General features: G+C 30.4%; 1 protein-coding gene across 9 annotated transcripts in view; it reads right to left on the bottom strand.

The window, feature by feature from the left end:
- The window catches only part of LOC144844250 (calcium/calmodulin-dependent protein kinase type II subunit delta-like), a 127721-nt gene extending 107182 nt beyond the window's left edge, over positions 1 to 20539 (bottom strand). For all 9 annotated transcript variants that reach the window (XM_078701068.1, XM_078701064.1, XM_078701067.1 and 6 more), the window contains exons 1-2: positions 20399 to 20539; positions 20171 to 20265 (exon numbers count right to left, since the gene is read on the bottom strand). In XM_078701068.1, the coding sequence (XP_078557194.1) occupies positions 20171 to 20265; positions 20399 to 20484 (181 nt within the window). In that variant the 5' untranslated portion in view covers positions 20485 to 20539. The remainder of the gene's footprint in view (positions 1 to 20170; positions 20266 to 20398) is intronic.
- Positions 20540 to 22319: the final 1780 nt, after the last annotated feature.

Here is a 22319-nt window from a genome sequence, read left to right as displayed (position 1 = left end):
GCTGCTCATCAGATGACCAACATGAAATGTAATATTATTAAAAGTAATACATGATTTAAATTGATTTTCATGTCTTGTTTAAATCAGGAAGATGTACAATTTATTTTACATCTCCCTGTTTAAATTAAACTAACAATACTGATGGCTTATAGTTAGGTATCACAATTATTTTTGTTGGTTTTTTCTATAGAAGTGAATAACTTCATTAAAACTTCAAAATGGGCTATTAAAAGTCTGGTTTTATAAATCTTTATTTTTCATGATTTTGGGGGACAATACATCTTTAATGTACACTGTGATAGATAACAAAAACGTCATCTCGTCTACGAACTACATTAACAACACTGTCATGATGATAAGGATAAGAAAACAAACATGAGTGAGTGGTATTATACGATAGTGATATTAATATATTTTTTAAGCCTCAAGCTCTTTCATAATTTATGAAATAATATTCATAGCTATTTTAGTTAGAATTGGTTTCAAGGCATACAATGCTTGATGAATATAGTTTTGTTAGGGTTTTGCCTTTTTAACATATTTACTAAATAGACACACTGTTAGGCATTGATGGTGTCCACTTTTTAATATACTTTACACACTCTGTAGGCATTGGTTATGATTGTTGTGCTTGTACTTGCCTATTTCTGTGCTTGTTAAACAATTTAATGAATCTTTGTATACCAGTGACAACCAAATGAATTTCTCGTTTCTTGTTTGGGATAATAAAGTTTTATTGAATTGATAATTGATTTTCACCTTCATACAAGCCCATGCAATGAACTTTACTCTAATTTTTAAAAGTATGGCAACCCTATTCATTGTTGCTTTAGAATTATTTTTTTTTCTAAAGCAAATATCTGTTCTTTTTTGTTCAATATGTGGAAAATAAATAAATAAAACAAAAACAAAATTACTATGTAAAAAATATGAAACTATTGCTCTATGTAATCGTAACAAGAATTAACATATTTAACATAATCCCTATAGGAATCATTGTGTATAGAGTTTAATTATTATCATTGCATCAAACTGCACTGGAGAATTACACTTTGAATTTGTAGTTATGTAATGTACATGTTACAGAATTTGGATTTCTGTTACAGAATTTGGATTAAGGGTTATTTAATATTACTATAATTGTGGCTATTGAATGTAGTTGAAATAAAATAAAAATTAAAAAATAAATAAACAAATAAAACAGTGCACAAATACAGAATTTGGATTCATAGGTGTTTAATTTAACTAATTGTATTTTTCAAAATTGACCTTTGACTTTTAAACCTCTATACTGATTCTTGACTGGTGCAATAAATCTAACTAAAAATTTAATGAATCCTGAGATTCATATATTAAGATTACTTCCACCATTGATATTGATGTCCATTTCTAATAATAGCGCTGAGTGACCACATAGAATTATATTGATGTAGATTATGATATGACAACCTTTTTGTCCAGCTAGGTTTAAAAAAATAATTTAATATGATCTTTATCTTATAATAATACTGTTAAACATCTTTTAGGGTAATTATTGTTTTATATTTTACTAATGCGGCGTTCGTTTGCTGACACAACCCCTTTGTCCGCTGACACAACCTCTTGACCGCTTGGCAAATAAATAAGTTATCTGACGATTTAATTTATGACAGCATGTACTTATTAGAGCATTTAAGCACAACACTGACCACTAATCATATAATTAAAAGGAACTGACCATCAATGTAATTGTTACACGTTACAAGGTTACAAACGGTTTATAATTGTGAATGGATGTAAACATATGGTGATATTAGTCTAATATTGAATATAATCACATTGAAAGAGATTAACAATTTCGGGAGGTTTACATAATGTTAACGAATTTGACACGTTTTTACAAATTTGTCGAGTTTTTAACGGACTTGACGCGTTTTAAATTCATCCCAAAATACCTTGCGCAATTGGTAATTCAATGTTTATCAGGGGTGTGTCATGCATTCTATTAACTAATCGGATGTAATTATGACCCAATTCGCCGTACAATTTTCCTGTGTTAATGTCTTTTTTTTGTAGAATTTCGTCTGTTTATAACAACTGTTTTTGTCAAAATCCTAAATTAGATATCTTTTATACCTTTTCTAAGTTTAAGTTATTGCCCACTGCTGCCAATCTCTAGATTAGATCAACTTTTAGGCTTCTAAGTTTTGTAGAACAACATGCAATATTGAAAATAGCTTCATGTCTATTATTATTATAATTCAAAATCAAGTTTTTGTTTTTTAACAATGTTTCTTTATTTTGTGGTGTATGTGAAGTTATGATCTATGACCTGCTAATATCCAAAGTAGTTTTACATGTGTTAAAAGCTTTTATGGCTGAAGATAAACTTTGAGGTATTATTAATATTAGACTGGCTAGAGAGCAGACTTATAAGACAAAGTTGAAAAAAAGATTCTATGTATGGGAGACACAGAAATATGCATAATAGGAACGACCAATTTAGTCTCGCACCTACAGTATTTGCTCAATCTCTCCCCTTTTGGCATCACTTATCTAGTTCGCAATCTAGTAGATCAATTTATACGCAATACGTCAACGCCCCTACGTATTAACGCACGCACTGAATTTGCTCAATCTCACTCCTTCCTTTTGCATCACATTGCTTATCTAGTTGACAATCTAGTAGATGTACAGTACATCTATAATATAAACTGTCTACTACACTCTTGTTATTTTATCGTATTTATGACAATCTTAATTAAATAGCAAGACAGTTGAAATAGAATGAAACAACATGACTAATAATATCAACTCCCATGACAATACTTATGTTAGGAGCCTAAACCCACGTATTAGCCCATCTATTTATTACTTACAAGCAATCAATCAACAACATTAAACAGTCTTTTGTCGTGGCAGTGGCAGTATTTCACCTATATCATTTGTCAATCATTATTAATTGTGAATACTACTACTTAAGAAAAAAAAACATTACCTGATAATATATTAAATACACATTAGTGCTACTGTATATACACTATAACATTTCATGTTTTAGTGTAGATAGGTTAATCAGCACATACTGATAGTAAGGAGCGATACAATGTACTAAGTAGCAATTACACACATGAATCATGTTGTATTCAAATTACCAAAAGTTGACAAGTAGAAAATTGATACCCATATTTGTATAGGGCTTGTAATATGAAAAGGTTTAAAATCAGAAAAATAGAAGCCATTTTAAAATGTGATTTTATGCATAACACTTTACGACATATAATTTGAACGATAATTTTGCATATTTATACTCCCAGTACTTTAACTTCATATAATCAGAAAATCTTTTTTTTCTAATTATCAATTTTTCATTTTAAATTTACTGCAAATCTATCTTAATCATTTTCACAACATAACAAAGGCAGGGAAAATTGACAAAACATATGACTGAGGTAGTTTTGACATTTTCAAATTAGAAGAAAAATAATGTGATGTGAAAAAAAAGAGTAAAAATTGAAATCACAAGTGATACAATGATGGGTTGAGACTAATTACCGCAATGCATAAATTTTGCAAAAAAAAAAATCATGATTACACTTATAATTAGTCATCTGCATGCTGTATTACTGGACATTATATGGATACCTATGCACTATTATTTGTAGACAAGAAATATCTCTATAAAAAACAGAGGGTATAGTCTAAAAGACGTTACTTATTAAATTATAATTGCAAACTTTACTTTAATTATTAATGCAAACCCTACAATTGAAGGCACTTCTGGCGTTCCGTAGTTGCCTTTTTTTCTTCTGCTGCATAATGTCTGATATTAGTAGCCTAAAGGAATGGCACAAAAATTGAAACAATGCCAAAAATATTTTTAATATTTGTGTCTGTATAATAATATATACTGTAATTTATCATTTATTGATACCTGAATAATTTTTAATACTGGGAACCATCTCAATTGAATTCTGTTCTTTTATTTTTCTTCTATTATAAAATGTCCTTATTCATCAGGTAATACGGTAGTTAATTTAAAATTAATTATATACCACAGTATCCCTATACTATGCACAAGCATATAGTAATACCATAATAACAGTATCTTTGAACAATGCTATTGTTCTCATTGAATCAGTCTCAGCCTTTAGTGTGTGTATTCCTGCCTACTCGCATTTGCCTAAGGTGTTGCAACATTGATATAGTAAAGTAACTAAGGAATCAATGTATTATAGGTGAAAAGATTATAATTAGGTAAACCAAATATGTGTGTTTTGTGTGTTGCCAAACCACTGTAAAATGTGTGTATGTTGTACTTTCTTTTCTTTTTTTTGTAGCATATTCACAATTATTCCAGCTTCATCATTGTTGTAACAATCATTATCATAAAATGATTATAATGTCTTTATAAGATGATTATAATGTCTTTATAATGTCTACATAAGGGCGTGTGGCGCAGTGTGTTGGGCGTTCGACTACTGATCGTGAGATCGAGGTTCGAATCCAACTCCCGCCGCATTGCTTGTATCCTTAGGCAAGATACTTTACTTACGTTTGCCTCTCTCCACCCAGGTGTATAAATGGGAACCCGGTTAGATCAAGACACAACTTTGCGCTGATTACTAGCTGCATTATGGGAGTATGTTTACATACGTGTTTGATCAGGAAAAAATGACTGGGGTAATAATGTTCAGCACTTAGAGGTTTCACAACATTAGGTACTATATAAATCCAGGATATTATTATTATTATTTACAACGAACTATATCACAGTTTATTACTCATAATCATAATACTAGTTAAATACCAGTATTAATATTGTTGAACATCTTTCACAACATACCTATGGACAATGGTTAAATCCTTTTTATATTTTTGCAATGTTTGGTAAAACAATCATAATGAAGTTTAATAATGGTATAATACATTTTCAATCAATCTCAATTAAATATCATGATAAATGTGAAATTGTTGTGCAATTCTGTCATATTGCAAGAAACGGGAAACCCACCTGTAGAGTGCACCATCTTTCTTTATTAACCTCTGTCTACACTATCATAAAAGTGTGATGTGTCCAAATATGTTAGTGATATGCCCAAATATGGTAGTGATATGACATCATCATGTCTATATATGGGCAAATCACATTTTTTTTGTCACATAAAGTTTGATAGTGTAGACAGAGCTTAAGGGGAGACAAAAATTAAAAGGTGTAGGTAGGTGTGTTAGTTTACTATAAATCAGTAGGTGTGTTATAAAACAAATAAAAATTGTTTGTATTCGTTGAATGGGAAGAATATTTTCATTTGTTGAAAGATGACTGTTCTTTTAAATGCGACTTCACCTACTTGAATAGAACAGTCAACCTTAAACCTTATTTCATATTCTCTCACTTCACCCCATTAATGATACTAAATGTGTCTAAAGCTCTGTCTCAAACTAGTTTGACAAAAAAGTGTGATGTGTCCAAATATGGTAGTGATATGCCCAAATATGGTAGTGATATGACATCATCATGTCTATATATGGGCACATCACATTTCTTTGTCACATAAAGTTTGATAGTGTAGACAGAGCTTAAGGTGTGTGTAGGAAACATAGCTGATTCAGTTTTTGGTTGTCCTTTCCGTTATTTAATGTTTTATAAAATAAAAATGAAAGAAATATAAAAAGTATGTGTTATGGATAATGGTATATATAAATAATAATAAAAATTAATTTAGTACATAATATTTAATATATGATGATAATTGGCATAGTTTTAAAATTAAATTTAGGTAAAAAATTAAATGTATACCAATTATCATATCATTTCTAAATAAATTACTGTATGTGATTTCAGAAAATTGTTCAAAGCGAATGCTTACTGCTTACTTAATATTCACTTATTACTAAGCATCTTCAATTATTGAATCAAATTTGCAATTTTATTTTGTTAAATTTATGATCTGCATTAACATTAAACTTTAAATATGTGCTATACCAGCAGCTACTGGGATAATTAATCCGTAGGTCAACAGTAACCATAGCAACCAACTGAAACAGACAATGGCGGCGTGAAATTAGACGGGTAAGGCAGCCTTGATAATATTGTATTGACTCGTATATTCCCACCAGTTTTGTTATGATACGGTGTGTTTGTAAATTAACAGTCAAAGCCATACAATTGATATTCATAAAGCCATCGGGAAACTTGGCTGTTTTACTAGTAATGTATGCTAATTCTGGAAGGTGAACTCTCCATAAGCAATTCATTTGGAATATCAATTGATTTTTTTTTTTAAATAGAATTTATACAAATGATAAATGTTTATGAGTTGAATGAATTGGGAGAATATTTTGATGAGTGTAATGATAATTGTACTTATTAATTTTCTATATTATACAGTAACACAACAAAGTGTATCCTTGCTAATTGATCATACCATTTTTGTATTATGTGACAAATTTCAACAGTTAAGGTACTCTTGTATGTTTTTTTAGACATTTTGATATGTCTGTAATCTGATAGGCTGGTGAATAAAATAATAAGGATATTAAATCTGTCTAAAATAAGAAAATTTGGTTTAGAAATAATGATAACATGGTTCCACAAAATCTTTATGAAAATGGTAGAGTGGATAGAACATAAATGTTTATAAGTTGAAAGGGGAGAATATTTTGATGAGTATAATAATGATAATTGTAAATTAGGCTTCTGCACATGGGTTATACTTATATTCATTTACGAATTTTATACAGTAACACAACAAAGTATATCCTTGCCAATTGATTGCCAGTTTTGTATTATGCGACATATATTATTTTCTTAAATTTCAACAGTCAAGGTGCTATTGCATGTTCACATATTTTTAGACATTTTGATTTTGGTTTAAATAAAATAATAAATAATAAGGATATTAAATCTGTAAAAAATTTGGTTTAGAAATAATGGTAAATTTATGAAAGGTGGGATTAACTGGAAATTAAGTTCAAAGCTAAATAATTTATGTCCCATGTTTATATTATTTTATCTTTAAAGAGGATCACCTGTGCAGGTCTTCATTAAAAAAAGAACTGATATTAAGTGGTCCTTCTTCACATTTGAATGATGAGGGGTTATTCACTGTCAACACATCCAGGGCAGCAATAATCATGCTGAAAACTATCATCCAGGGCAGCAATAATCATGCTGCAAACTATCATCCAGGGTGGCAATAATCATGCTGCAAACTATCATCCAGGGCAGCAAAAAAAAACTTAAATCTCCAGGGTAGTAAAACATGTTATACTTAGCCACTAATCACACCTTAGGGCTAGTAAAGAATCATATTAAAAACAACACAAATTAATACATTACTGTATAAAATTGATTATTATATATGATGAAATTATTTAACATATTTATTAATTTTGTTTGGTATTTTATAATCATAACTAGCCAATACCCTTACAGACAGATATTTTGACCTATTAGTGACTGCAATGATGACAAGATTCAACTGGTCTAAAAGACACAAATGTAATCGAAAATTTCCATTTTCTAACAATATTAATTCCAAAAAAAGGCACTCCTATCTGAACACCGTGGTTTTTAAACCTATAATAGTAGATGAGTACAAAAGCTTTTGTACTCATCTACTATTATATGTTTTAGATTTCGGTCCTAAATTCCAGTCAGAGAGCGCAATTTGTTTATATTAGATCATTTGTGTCAAAAAACAATCTTTTTAGGAAATTTTTGTATTCATTATTTCAAAACTAAAAGCAAAATTTGGTAATTCATCAAAAATACTACCATAATAGGCAACATACAGTAGATACAGTAGTCTATAGTAGGCTTACAACGGCTGTAGCCTACTGTTAGCGATCAACAGTGTTTTACTCGAAAAATTAATAATGGGCTTTAACACGCTACAGCTATTTATGTCTAAGATGGTACAAATATGCAAAATAAATTTAATTTTAATTATATTTGATAAAGTCAATATACAATAAAAGATTATTATTTATAACTTTCATTTTAGTATGCTTTCTTTAATAGAAATATAATTCACAATATGCTCTATCAAGTGTATGAATAATTATTTTGTTCGAAATTTCAAATTTAAATAAAATTTATTGAAAAGCAAAAAGTTCACTAATCTTGATGATGATATAATTAAATGTTGGAATATTATAGCTTATTTGTTTGGATTTGTACAGTACAATAGTTGAAGTATAATAATATTTATTTATTTGTATTAATAATGTAATTATATGAATCTAAAAATGTTACTGTTTAAGACATCCTGTAAATTTTGGTTATTGATGTATAATTGAAATAAAATATTACATGACCTATTTGCTAATACTATAAGTACTTTTTTTGTTTATGTTATTGTACTTAACGTTATACTTTTATGTATGTCTAAGAGGGGCGACTTGTTGATGTTGAATTGAAATGAGTTGAAATTATAATTTGACCCAAGTATAAAGTAAATCTCTGTCTACACTATGAAACGTTATGCGACAAAAAAATGTGATGTGCCGATATATGGACATGATGATGTCATACAGTATCAGTATCACTACCATATTTAAGCATATCACTACCATATTTAAGCATATCCCTACCATATTTGGGCACATCACACTTTTTTTGGCAAGCTAGTTTGATAGTGTAGATAGAGCTTTATACCTCTCGTGAATATATGGTAATAATATCAAAACACCATTAGATATAAGTATTACACAAGGAGTGTAATAATATAAATTCCTAAGCGCTATCTAATTCAGTACATAACTCATGGTCTAGTAAATGGCAGCAAAGAACAACGTACTAATTCCACACCTACAGGTTTTCAAGATTTTGTTTTCTCCCACATACAGATTGACTGACCAATTCAGGAAATGATAATAGCTTGTTAGATAAACACAAAATATAATTATTAGGTCAATTATATTTATTACTTTTGATATCCATACATACAGTATAAAAGCTCTGTCTACACAATCAAACAGCAATTTTGTTATTCTAAAATTGGGCTTATGTTGGCATAAAATAAAAATCTTGAAATCTCTTTTAGTGTGATTTTCCTTTTGTCCATTGTTTGTTGTATATTCAATTTTTATTCTGAAATTGATCAATCAATCAATCAATAATTCAATTTTAATTTTAATATTGAATTAAATCTAAGATACAAAATTAGAAATTATAAATTAAAGTGGCGTGGGTGGGCCCTGAAAGATCATTAAAACATAATACCGTAGTTCCAATCCAACATTTATAATTCTTTTCCAAGAACAATTCTATATTATAATTAGTTTAGCACTTCAAATGTTAACATTCATCTTTTAATAAGTGTGATTACATCATCAATAATGTCATATGCTATCAATCATCTTGGTAACTGAATTATCTAATTAAATTCTATATGAAAGATGTTGCATAACAAAGCAATATTCACTATTTTGACATAAATATCAATATAACTGAAGAGTGCCATTTACACCAAAATAACTGGTAGTATTAATAGTACCAGTGGCGTATCCAGAATTTTGAAATTGTGGGGAGGGGGAATTGATCCAAAATTGTGGGGAGGGGGAATTGATCCAAAATTGTGGGGAGGCGGGAATTGATCCAAAATTGTGGGGAAGCGGGAATTGATCCAAAATTGTGGGGAGGGGGAATTGATCCAAAATTGTGGTGAGGGGGATTTGATCCAAAATTGTGGGGAGGGAAGGGGAGAATTGTCAGGATCTAAATTGGTGAAAAGAAGTGCTGATTTTAATTTTCGAAATTACAGTATAGCATTTACCTTTACATACTGCAAAGTATGGAATTAAATTTACTGTACAGTACAGTATACAATTAATTTTATTCTTATAACTTAAGGAATATATGATCCAATAAGTTATTAGTTTAAAGTGGTCATCATAAAATTAAGAATTAGTGAACCTCCAACATCAAGCATTGTAAATTTGTAGCTAAAAATAATATTTTAATATTTTTCACATACTTATAGCATACTACTAATACTATAGTGCCAGTTATTTCCTCGCGCAGAAGAAAATTTTAAATCTTTATCTTTTGACCAAAGAAGTCAGGTAAGATCTATTGAATCAAAGACCTAACCAGGATGTAAGTCAAGGCCGTTAACCTCATTTCCTTCTCAACCGTGACTGACAAGGTACATTATATAAAATATTTGCAAAAATAAATATATAATGGCCTGCTAAAGTTTGTCTACACTATCAAACTAGTTTGACAAAAAAGTGTGATCTGCCCAAATATGGTAGTGATATGCTCAAGTATGGTAGTACTATGACATCATCATGTCCATATATGGGCACATCACATTTTGTTGTCACATAAAGTTTGATAGTGTAGACAGGGCTTAAGGTTAAATTTACTCTATAAACTTTGTAATCAATGATTTGTCAACAACAATACCCCATAATACACTATCAATGCTGTGAAACACGAAGTTGAACTCGGGGGTCATCCCACTAGTACTATACATGAATACGTACAGTACGTGTGTGACGTTTCAACAAATCTTCATCTGGCAATGACTAGATTAGATGAATGAAGTCGTTGGATATATAGTTTTATTAATTAGACAATATATGAAAACAGAAGCTATTTACTGTAACACCCATTTATACAGTAGCAGAAAAAATAAATATTAACAACAACAATTTAATTACATTAAGCTATACATAAGAATTTTCAGTGCAAGCATATTGATTCTTTAGAAAAAATTGTAATTTGAATTATTTTAAAAGCAGTGTTAGCCCTGTAATAGCACACTTCAGTTAACAAACGTCAGGCCCAACACGGAAACAACTTCTTATGGTTTTCATACAAGCAGGAAATCAAATTCCAATATGACAAAGCCATAGATTATAACTAATTGATTCCTGAAGCAAATTTATTGTTTTAGTTCCAAGTATTTTTTAAGCTTGGTTCCCACTAGGACGCAATGCAAGGATGTAAGCCTCAAAGCAAGCGAATTGACCAATCAAAATTGATAGACTATTTGAACTGTTGCTTTTTTATTGGTCAATTCCGCTTTTGCTGCGGCTTACATCCTTGCGTTGCATCCTAGTGGGAACCAAGCTTTATCTTAAACAAAGTACTGTATAGTAATCATATTACTTTACACAGTACACAATAGAGGATTTTGTGGCAATTCTTTTCAATGCCACTCTATTCAAAAACATATTACGTCGCTACTAAATTTAGGGAATTTTGTAGAGACGCCATGCCATAGCAAAGTTAATTTTGTCAAATTATTGAGTATTAATATACACTGTCAAGAAACACCAATAAACTAAATCAAAACATGTTTTACACTATGTCAAAAATTGTGTAATATATTAGATTGTTGATTCTCTAGTTTCCCACTTTTTTGCCTACCACCTCAACTTATCCTTGCTTCGTAAAAGGCTCAACTCATTCTCTCAATCACAAGAGGACAGCGTGGTACTGAAGGACAGCAAAGACACTATCTTAAAGTCAACTTATAAAGAATACTTGGGTTCTTAAGGATAGGAAAAAATAGACTTATACCCAGTCTAGTCTATACTTAAAAGATTAAGTAAAGTACAAAGATAAAACATTAATGTGTCTAGTAGTGTCACTATCGTGATTAACTTTCAATTATTCATTCATCATTCATAAATTTAGATACGATTGTTTACCTGTATAATGTTATCTATATTTAATTTACTTGCTTGACCATCAAGTAATGTAACTCTGATTTGGCTCATAAGCACTGTCTACACCATCAAACTTTATGTGACAAAGAAATGTGATGTGCCCAAATATGGTAGTGATATACTGTACTCAAATAATGATATGACATCATCATGTCCATGTATGGGCACCACATCACATTTTTGTCTTCATAAAGTTTAATAGTGTAGACAGAGCTTTACTGTATCTGTTCTATATACACTTATCAATGGTGTGTGTGAACACAGTCTTTGCTTTTTGACCAAAACATATTTAATGAGATTGTCATGACAATTGTGGTTCGCAAATCAAAGTCTAAACGAGCATCACAATGCAAAAAAAAAATATATTGAAATGGAAAAAAGACAAAACGATATTTTGACAGCAGATGGCGCGTTTGAATGGGATAAAACGTGGTGCTAAAAACAGGATAACAATAACGCTAGATAGCCACCGCATAATATGTTCATGGATACAATATCTAAAAGACGCAACCTTACATTAAATCGAGAATCTATTCATAGATTCAGATGACTATTAATCCTCCTGACGCATTACCACTAAAAAAAGCAGTTACATTTTGATGCAATCAGCTTTTATCTTGCGCTTTTTATATTCATCACCATCAAACTGTTTTCTCACAATTTCAAGCCTAATTTGGCAGCATGGGTCCTTTTTGATGGATTACCTAGGAACTAGACAATATTCTTTTAATACACAATTTTCAACAAATTTTTGTCCACAATAATGTTAGCAGTTTAAACAATTACAATCAACAGTTCAAACTAAAAGAATGAATCAAGAGTGAGATTATAGAACAGTGGATCTCTTTCTCTAAAAATGTTTAAATAATAATTATGTCACATATCAAAATAAAAAGCAAATATGTATTATTATGTTACAAGCTATCAAAGCTTGAAGGTTAATATTTTCAAATTACCAGTAGTACTGCACATAATATTACAGACATTATTTAGGAAAAGAAAACAAAAATTGTTTTTCCATCTCCTTTTTTTTAACCTATTATATAGGAGATTCCGAGATGACCTAGACACAACTGGTGCTGACCAAGGTACAATTTGACCTAACCCTAATTAATAAGCGACAAGGGCCTATCTCCATACATCAGATTGGAGGGTTTTTTTGGAAAATGTATTTTCAGTTTGTATGTACCATGCCAATGTTACAGGTTATATACAGTATTATTACTGTGGTACTTACTATAGTTAAATAACAACTATTTCCAATGGTTTGAAATATTGACTGACTGTAATAGCAGAACATTATTTTCACAATTTTTAAGGTTAAATTAGAAATTATAAATTAGAAGATTACTAAATGAGCTTTTAAAATTAAATTGAGTTTTGTGTAGAGTCAGTTGTAATCATGTTGCAGTTTGGTGGTAGAATAGCCTTTAGTTCTAATATCAGAATTACAAAAATCAATGCAAATTTTATTATTATCAGAGTCTGTTTTTAAATTACACGTACATATACACATTACTGTACTTGATTGTTGAAACATAAGAAAGTCTTGTTACTATTATTTATTTACCCTTAACAGGGAAATGTCAGTAATTTTATTTTATTCATAATATACATATTCAAAACAGATATAGCTTTGTGAATAGCAACATTTTAACATAAACATTGATAATGTGTTAAAGATTTGCATAGCCTGTAGGTTGTTGCTAGGCAATCATTACATCAACCTATTCATACAGTGTTGCTTGAAGAATTCAAGCCAATGATTTTGACATGAAGCAAAGTCGTTAAACAAATTTACCAAGAAATGATGTCATTAAAATATAACATTAACGCTTTGTCTATACTATCAAACTAGTTTGACAAAAAAATCATTATATACAGTAGTACAACTGTCTTCTGTATGAACATATAAACTATTAAAATTATTAGAAGTTATAAATACTGGACAAGTAAAACAAAAAATATGACTTCTTATTGTATCAATATAAATGTGGTGAAGAATATGCATTGTCTATTTTACCACGATTGTAAGAAACAAGTAAAATAGATAATATGCAGATTTAATTGGTTTTTCGGCTTACGCGCTCTACGAACCCACAGCAGCCATGAACGACGGGGGCTGAGATGGACCAGTATAATACTGGAATAACCCCTACTCTTCCGAAAGAAGCACTGGGTTCTTTAAAGTACACACAAGTCAGGGGACTACACACCGCCTGGACTTCCAGTTTAATTCCTTAGCCTGCCAGTATGGTCAAGGAGATTGGATAACTTGCGATGCCATGCTTTAACCGCTCAGCCATTCTACTTGGGGTAATTAAAAAGATCAATTGCCTAGACTAAAGGGTCTTTCACACATGTTCTGGCACAGTTCCGGTCCGGCACCGGCAAATCAAACATTAATGTTTTGTTTTTACGTGGCTCATATCGCTTGGTTGTGTGGAGCGTTGTGAAAATGAAACATTGACATTCGATTTGATTTTCCAGTGCCGGACTGGGACCGTGTCGAAACAGGTGTGAAAGACCCTTTATGTGGGACAGTAAGAGATAATAAGGAATTATGAAAAGGACATCAGTGGCTTTAGTGAGGTGTAAAAATATTTTATTCATTTATGTGTTTCCGAAAAAAAGTACTGTAAAAAAATGAATAATAATTCATATCCTTATTACTTTTGCAGATGTGCTTTCTTATGAATTGTGTAGAGTTTAAATAATGTTACAGCCAGATCCATACAAGAATTCATATACAGTGAACATGTACTCTCTTTTGTAGTCTTACATTAATACTGTACTATACAAGGCATCGACATTATGTCTACTTCCCCCTCCCACGGGGCAGTATACACAAAATTAAACAAGCAATTTTAAATATCTACTACATGTACTAATTACTATATTATTATAAATCACACCAATAATTTATAATTTTTTTATAAAATTAGACATTTATTAATCAGGTATTAGATATTAGGCTAGTTAATCTGTTGACTTCTTGAAGTAAGAGTCAGTAATAATAGAGTATCATGCCCCATACTGCACATAACGTTAGCACTCAAAGGTATTTATTATTATTATTATATATTTGCTATTTGTAGTAGACCTTCAGATAATAATAGACAACGTCGTGGGTGGTTACGGTTGCTTAAACTTTCAGATGATGATAAAATACATAATAACATCCAAGTTAAAATAATATTAATTGGAATATAACACATTTCACTGTATCAATTGAAGTGTACAGTAGTATTTTATTTGGTTATTTTTTGTATTTGTTTGCCGATGGAGCAGAACATCCCTAAAGTGACGACAGTGATGCTTCACAATCTTTGCTTGTTCCAGGATCACCAAACTATAATTTTTCAATTCAATTAAAGAATAAAATAAATATAATGTATTACAAAACATTAAAACCTAAAAAAATATAATCATTCATAACTGTACGTCACAAACTACAGTATAGCAATGTATATGTATAGCCATATAGATAGTAAGTTTAACACCTTCAGTACAGTAGAACCCTATTAAAGGGACACATCAAAGTGTCCCCTTTAGTACAGTGGAACCCTATTAAAGGGACACCTTCGGAAGTGTCCCCTAATTGGGTTGTCCCTTGAATTGTCCCAAAGGAAAGGTTCCACTGATATTAAAATAATATTAATTGCAACACCTATTCTCATATTACAATTCTGGCTTGCTAGATGTAAAATTGTGTTTAAATTAATTAGTTAATCAATCAACTAATTAAACATAAGTCAACTGCACAGATGTGGTATACATTATTAAGCGGAAGGAATGGCCAGTTTATATTTAAATGCTACTTACTATTATAATAGTCAGGTTATTTAAAATAATTATAGCCACCAACAGATTAAAATAAGGTTATTAAAATTGAAAGAAAATTTACGGTGAAAATTCCATGAAATCGAATTCTATAATTGAATAAAAAGTATCAAAGAAAGATTCAGTAAAATATAATTTTATTTGGTTTATGGTGCCTAGGCCTACAGTAATGTTAAAACATGAGCATCATTCTATACATAAAGCATAATTTATGTTGCTATTTGTGTTGTACAATATTGCTTTAAAAATATTGATAATCAAAGACTTTGTACTTATTAATCTTCATCCCTGTCAGTTATGTAATTAAATTCTATTTATTTCTTTGAATTTCTCATGTAATTTTTAATTAAACTATTCTCAATCATATTAATTTAACTCATTTTTGTGAACTGTTTACATAGGATTGTGTTTCTACAGTATGAATTTAATTTCTCATTTTGTGAGAATGTCCAATAAGCTTGCATCTTCAAAAGTTCAATTACGCAATATATAAACATTACAATTGATTATAAAATTCTCTGTGTGAATTTAATTTTGTAATAGTATATACCATTATAAAAACCAGATGAGCAAACGATTTATCAGACCATGATAATTGATGTTGATAATGATGATGACAGTGATGTTGATGATGATGATGATGATGATATTGATAATGATGATGGTGAGGATGATAGTGATGATATTGATGATGACAGTGATGGTGATGATGATAAATATGATGATGGTGATGATGATGATAGTGATAATTGACTATGATGATGATGATGATATAAATAGTGTTAATTGACGATGATGACGATGATGATAGTGATAATTGACGACGATAATGATAATGATGAATGGACAACGACGATGATGATATTGATGATGACGATGATGATGATATTGATGATGATGATGATATTGATGATGACAGTGATGGTGACGACAGTGATGGTGATGATGATATTGATGATGATAGTAATGATGATAGTGATACAGTAGTGATGATTATGATGATAGTGATGATGACAGTGATGATGATATTGATGATGATACTGTAGTAATGATGATGATTATGATGATAGTGATGATGACAGTGATGATGATATTGATGATGATACTGTAGTAATGATGATGATTATGATGATAGTGATGATGATGGTGATGACAGTGATGACGATGGTGACGATGATGATGATAGTGATAATGATGATGATAGTAATGATGATTTTTTAACTGTGGCAATCCATCTTAATCCTTCTACAGTTTCATCTCACACTCAAGATAGCTAAGCTGCATAGCTTTGAATTCAAACACTAAATAACACCATAGAAGTGATGAGGTATTTCCATTTGTAGCGATGTACAGCAGATTATCCTAGATTATACAACAGCGGATGACAGACTGTACAGACCAGCATGTTGCATATAGCGACGACATAATCATGATGCACTACACATAACCTATACTTTTTTTTTCTTTTTTTTTTCTACACTTCGAATACAAATAATAGTAGTAAGCAGGTATCAGAGAAATAATAAATGTAGTAATCAAATTAATTATAAATAAGATCATAATAACAGGAATATTTATTAATAAGTTTAACAAATTATTATTCAATGGAGAGTCGTCATTTGCAGTTATTTTCAAATTTTAAGTATAATATAGGAATTGACTACTAATGCCGATAATGATAGAGTAAATTAGGTTATCAACAAAGAAAATATTCAAATTAATTTATTCAATAGAAAATATGGAAAGGTTTGGAAAAATTAATAAAAATACAATTTTTAGGTTGCAAAATAAAATAAATTTTATTATTATTATTATTTATATGATTATTATTATTAATTTATATGATTATTAATTATTTATTAAATATTAGCATCATCAGTATATCATCACTATCACTATCTATCACATCACTATAGTTTTTTGCTGAACATTAATCCAAAAGTATTCCAAACCCCAAATTGGAAGCTTTCCAAAAAAACATTTGGTTTAAATATTTTTTTACAGATAACTTTGGCTAACTACTACTACTACTACAGTAATAATTAAAAAAGGTCATGAGAATGTATGTCAGTAAGATTGATATATTTAGTTTCTGTCTTTATTTAAACCATGCTTGGCAAATTATAGTGACATTAAAGTATAGTTAACATGAAATAAAATACCTTACTGTTTACAACATGACATGCAGATTGTTAAGGTGTAACTATCAAATATTGATTATGTTATTACAGGTATGTAACATTTATTTAAAACAAAAACTAGATTTGAACTCATCAATAGGACGCGTTAGGTGATCCACACAACATGCACGTACTTTAAAATACATTTGCGAAAATATGAATGTTTAAATTATAATAATGTGTATAGTGCTGAATTTGGTAGACTTTGGATCAGTTATATCACATTGATATTGCATAAACTGTATTGTCATTGTGTGTTCATCAATCACCTCTTTCCTGACTAGAAAACAATTTCAATTTAAACCTAGCATTCCCTTCATAATTAGAGGTCTTACACATTATTAAAACATTCTGTACAATATTAATACTAATATACCTACAGGTGTTCACATTTATATTGGTTAGTTCTGTATGTTGATGTTCACATTTATATTGGTTAGTTCTGTATGTTGATGTTCATATTTTTGCCATCCAAACGCTAAAGAAAAAAACCTTATAGAGAGCATCGTCAATAACAGTTCTACTCTGTGGCCAAATTCTATGGCTGTGTTTTATTGATGGGCCTAGTAGTAGACCTGACCATCTTTCAACTAATGACAATCTCAAACGACCACGATTTGTATAAAGAATCCTGATTTATCTTTTGGAAGAATCAGAGGTTAACCCAGTGTACTGGTCCATCTCAGCCACTGTCTTTATGGAAAGACAAATGCTCCATTTAGTAACAGCTGAACGAAACGGAGAGACATTTGGGGAGAAGGAAGTTGCTGTAAGTAATTTCCACACCTGTATGGGCAATTGAGCTCAGTAGGCTACAAGTCACAGGTTATTCCTTCACATTTACATTTAATTGCAATGAGAAATACATTTACATATAATACATACTATTGTTTTATTAGTATAAAAAAAACACAAAAATGTATTAGGATAATGTATCAAGTTTATGCGATGCATGAATAGCTTGGTAACTAACTTCCTGTTTAAAGTGAACTACTTTTTTGTGATGAAAGACAAATGAATGTACAGCATTACAATCCCACAATCCTTAGTTTAAATCTAATCCATTAGTATTTTATATTTTTTGATTTAATAATTTTAGCATTGGCTGTGTGATGTGTGGTGTGATAAATCATAAAGCTCTGTCTACACTATCAAACTAGTTTGACAAAAAAAGTGTGTTGTACCCAAATAGTGGCAGTGATATAACCAAAAATGGTAGTGGTATGACATCATCATGTCCATATATGGGTACATCACATTTTTTTGTCACATGAAGTTTGATAGTGTAGACAGATACATTAACCCAGCTTTTAATGTATTCACTGATAGGGAAAGAAGATTAGTGACAGTAGAGTACTGTAGGTATAATACAGTATCACAATTCTAGTAGTAGTTCATCATGATTTTTTTTTTTAGTTTAATGGAAAGGATTTTCCCTGCCAGACCCAGTGTCCTAGATGCAAATCCTTTCTAGGATAGACTTTTATTAAGCTTTTGCTTTGCGATGACCCATGACCTAATGCATTGTGTTGTCACCTGGATCTACTACCATCCACAAAAACTGTGTAAAGAAAGTGAGTGAGAAAGAATTTCCTACAAATACAAACACCTAATTTAATTAACATGAAGTAACTAATTGCTAGGTCATCAAAAATGTAAAGCTTTTTATCGCACTTTGACATCATCATTATGACCTTTAACTTATGAACTACATTGTGTCTTTTCAGAGAAGTACATTTTTTTAATTGACTTTATTAACATAACAATGTGATCAACTCTGAATACGAAATTAATGTGCCACAGCACCAAAGGTTAACTACCAACAAAGTAAAAAACCTGCTCATCTTTGTTTTGTATTTCATTTATTTTAAGTTTTTAGTCAAAGTAGATGGATGTTGTTTTTGTTTAAATACACGCTATTTTGTTTGAATAAATCATACCAACAACATTATCTCTCTCAATCAATATATCCCCAAGAAAATATTGAATTGTTTGTTTACGTTGGTTTGCCTGTAATTACTATACTGTACACAGTAGCATAAAGCATCTAAAAAAAGCATCAAGTTTACCAATACAAACAAATAACTAATCTAGTCTGTACTATACTAGACTCAGCAGAGCAAAGGAATTATTAAACATTAAATTATATTATCAAATTTTGTGTTTACCATAAAGTTTAACTATCCATATTATTTTTAACAGTAAATTCACACATTCCAGAACAAAATTATTGCTTTACTTAGTTCTAAAATAACTCTATGCATCCTATTGCTTCTAGATTGCATGGTTTTGTACCTTTAAAATCCACGTACAAAACATCCATACAACTCAGGTTAAAAACCACGCCTACTCTGTGCTCTCCGGAACCACATTTTACTGGCCTAGACGAAGCCTAGGTATCGCAGCTTAGACCATTAACTACAATTAATTGTCGGTAAATGTCAAATTTATATAGAATCTAATAATAATTGCGCTCTTACCTCTTGCACTCATTTTACTAGTGTTGATGATTTTAGCCGCATATTCTTGACTTGTTGGAATATGTAAACATCTTTTTACCACACTAAAGGCACCTCTGAAAATTAAAAACACATCACATCATCTCGATACATCTCTCACAAACCCCAACGAAAAACACATTTACCTAACTGTAAATAAGCTTACATTGTAGACAATTAATCTTAGATAAATAACAAAACATATCTTACTTTCCAATTTCTTCCTTCACTGAGAAATTAGTATTAAAATAGTGTTCATTTTCCTCCATCTTTTTATGATTTTCTGGACTATGCATGATATTAACTGTATAGTGGCTAGACCTACACTACGAATAAGCTTTCACCAGTGAACTCCATTTACCGTGTGCACTCAAGCATGAGCTGCATATAGAAGCTGGATATTGGAGGCTATACGTATATCCGTCTACACCATTCGTCTTATACACTAAATCGTGATGACGCGGGTATTATATTGGCAACAATGAAGAACGCTTATTAATATCTGAACACAGGGCGAAGATATCATTATGATAATGATGAACGCTATAATAATGATGGTATAAAAATAATGTATGGCGAAAATGCATGCATGGCAAAAAGAAAACAAACACAGTGGCTTTAAGTAGCCCAACAAATAAAGATGAGCATGAGACACCGAAATATAAGAAGTATAAGGAGGAAATAGCATTGAGAATATTGACAAAATAATATTAAATTGATCGTTTCATTGATATAATAATTATAATAAAAGATTGATCATTCTGTCATGACGTTTCTTCGTGAAGCATCTTTTTAAAGATTCCAGCCGGTGATTAAATAATGGTGATATAAGTCTAAGTTTGGGCTGAGTCATTTTAATTATGTTAAAGCAAAAATATGTAAGAAGTACTTAACGCAAAGCCTTTATCAAACCAGTTATTTCTTTTCCTATGGACATGGCGAGTCTGATTTAAAGAAAAAAACGCCAGTCTGACTGAGTATATTGAAAACTGGCAAAAATTTACGCATTTTTATTAATGTCGATTTTTTAGAAGCATGTTTGATAATCAAAACCATAAATGAAATTAAAGGACGTTCTTTTTTTCACCGACCCGTTTTTCAAGTGAGAAAAATAAAATACGGTAGGCCTACCACTTAATTAGGCATATAAATCCATCTTCTCAGAATGGACCCAATCCGAGTTCAGGTGTGACGATGATTAGTAGCCTAAATTTTACAGCAAACATTTTAACAATTGATTTTGTGATTTAAGTTTTATTTAAGTCGTATGGTGATATTTCTATAATCCATATCACAATGGACGAATCTCTCTCACAGTGGTCGGATAATGTTCAATCCTCATCTTCATGGAAAGTAAAACATTAGGATGAATGTTTAACAAAATGAAAATAAAAAAATGTTAAACCATGATGGCTCTACAAAGATTTACGGCAGCCCTGAAATACATAAAATAATAAAATTCCGAGGTTATGTCTGCAAAGAATGAGAGAATTGTTTACTGGTATATAGGTTTTTTTTTAATTTCATGATGATAATCGGACTCCTATTTAGTTTGGATAAAGTTTAGAGATTTGGCGTATCATCTATAAGGATAAAAGGATTATTCGTAAAACCTCCAAGAATCAGTTTAATTTGTTTATAACATTTAATACAACATAAAAATCAAAATAATTTTATTGTTTGGTTCTAGAAAACATTTTGAAAATTCTCATTTAATTGAATTATACAAACACTGCCCTCATTCTGCATGCAGTTGACTTAGAAGACTTACCAGTTTCAGCAGTAGGCTAAGTCTATTTTTATCACGCACCAAACATTTGGAATATATACCGTAAATCTTGTAATAGTAACTCACACTCTAATAGTAACCCCCTTCTAATAGTAACTCACCTTATAAGTCAATCTATAATAATAACCCACTACTCTAATAGTAACCCATAGGGGTTACTATTAGAGTCACAAAACTATTGACAAAATGACATTATGAAGATAAGACTGGTCATTTAATTTATGATGCAGCCCGTATTTTTAAACTAAGGAGATAATGCATGTTGATCTCGGGAGTGGGGGAGGATTGAGTGTTTTTGAGTTTATAAAATAAAGTTAGAGTTCAAACAAACTTGAGTTGCTG

Source organism: Antedon bifida, chromosome 6 (genome assembly GCF_963402885.1).
Source record: "Antedon bifida chromosome 6, ecAntBifi1.1, whole genome shotgun sequence".
Lineage (NCBI taxonomy): Eukaryota > Metazoa > Echinodermata > Crinoidea > Comatulida > Antedonidae > Antedon > Antedon bifida.
This window is presented reverse-complemented; position numbering and strand designations above follow the sequence as displayed.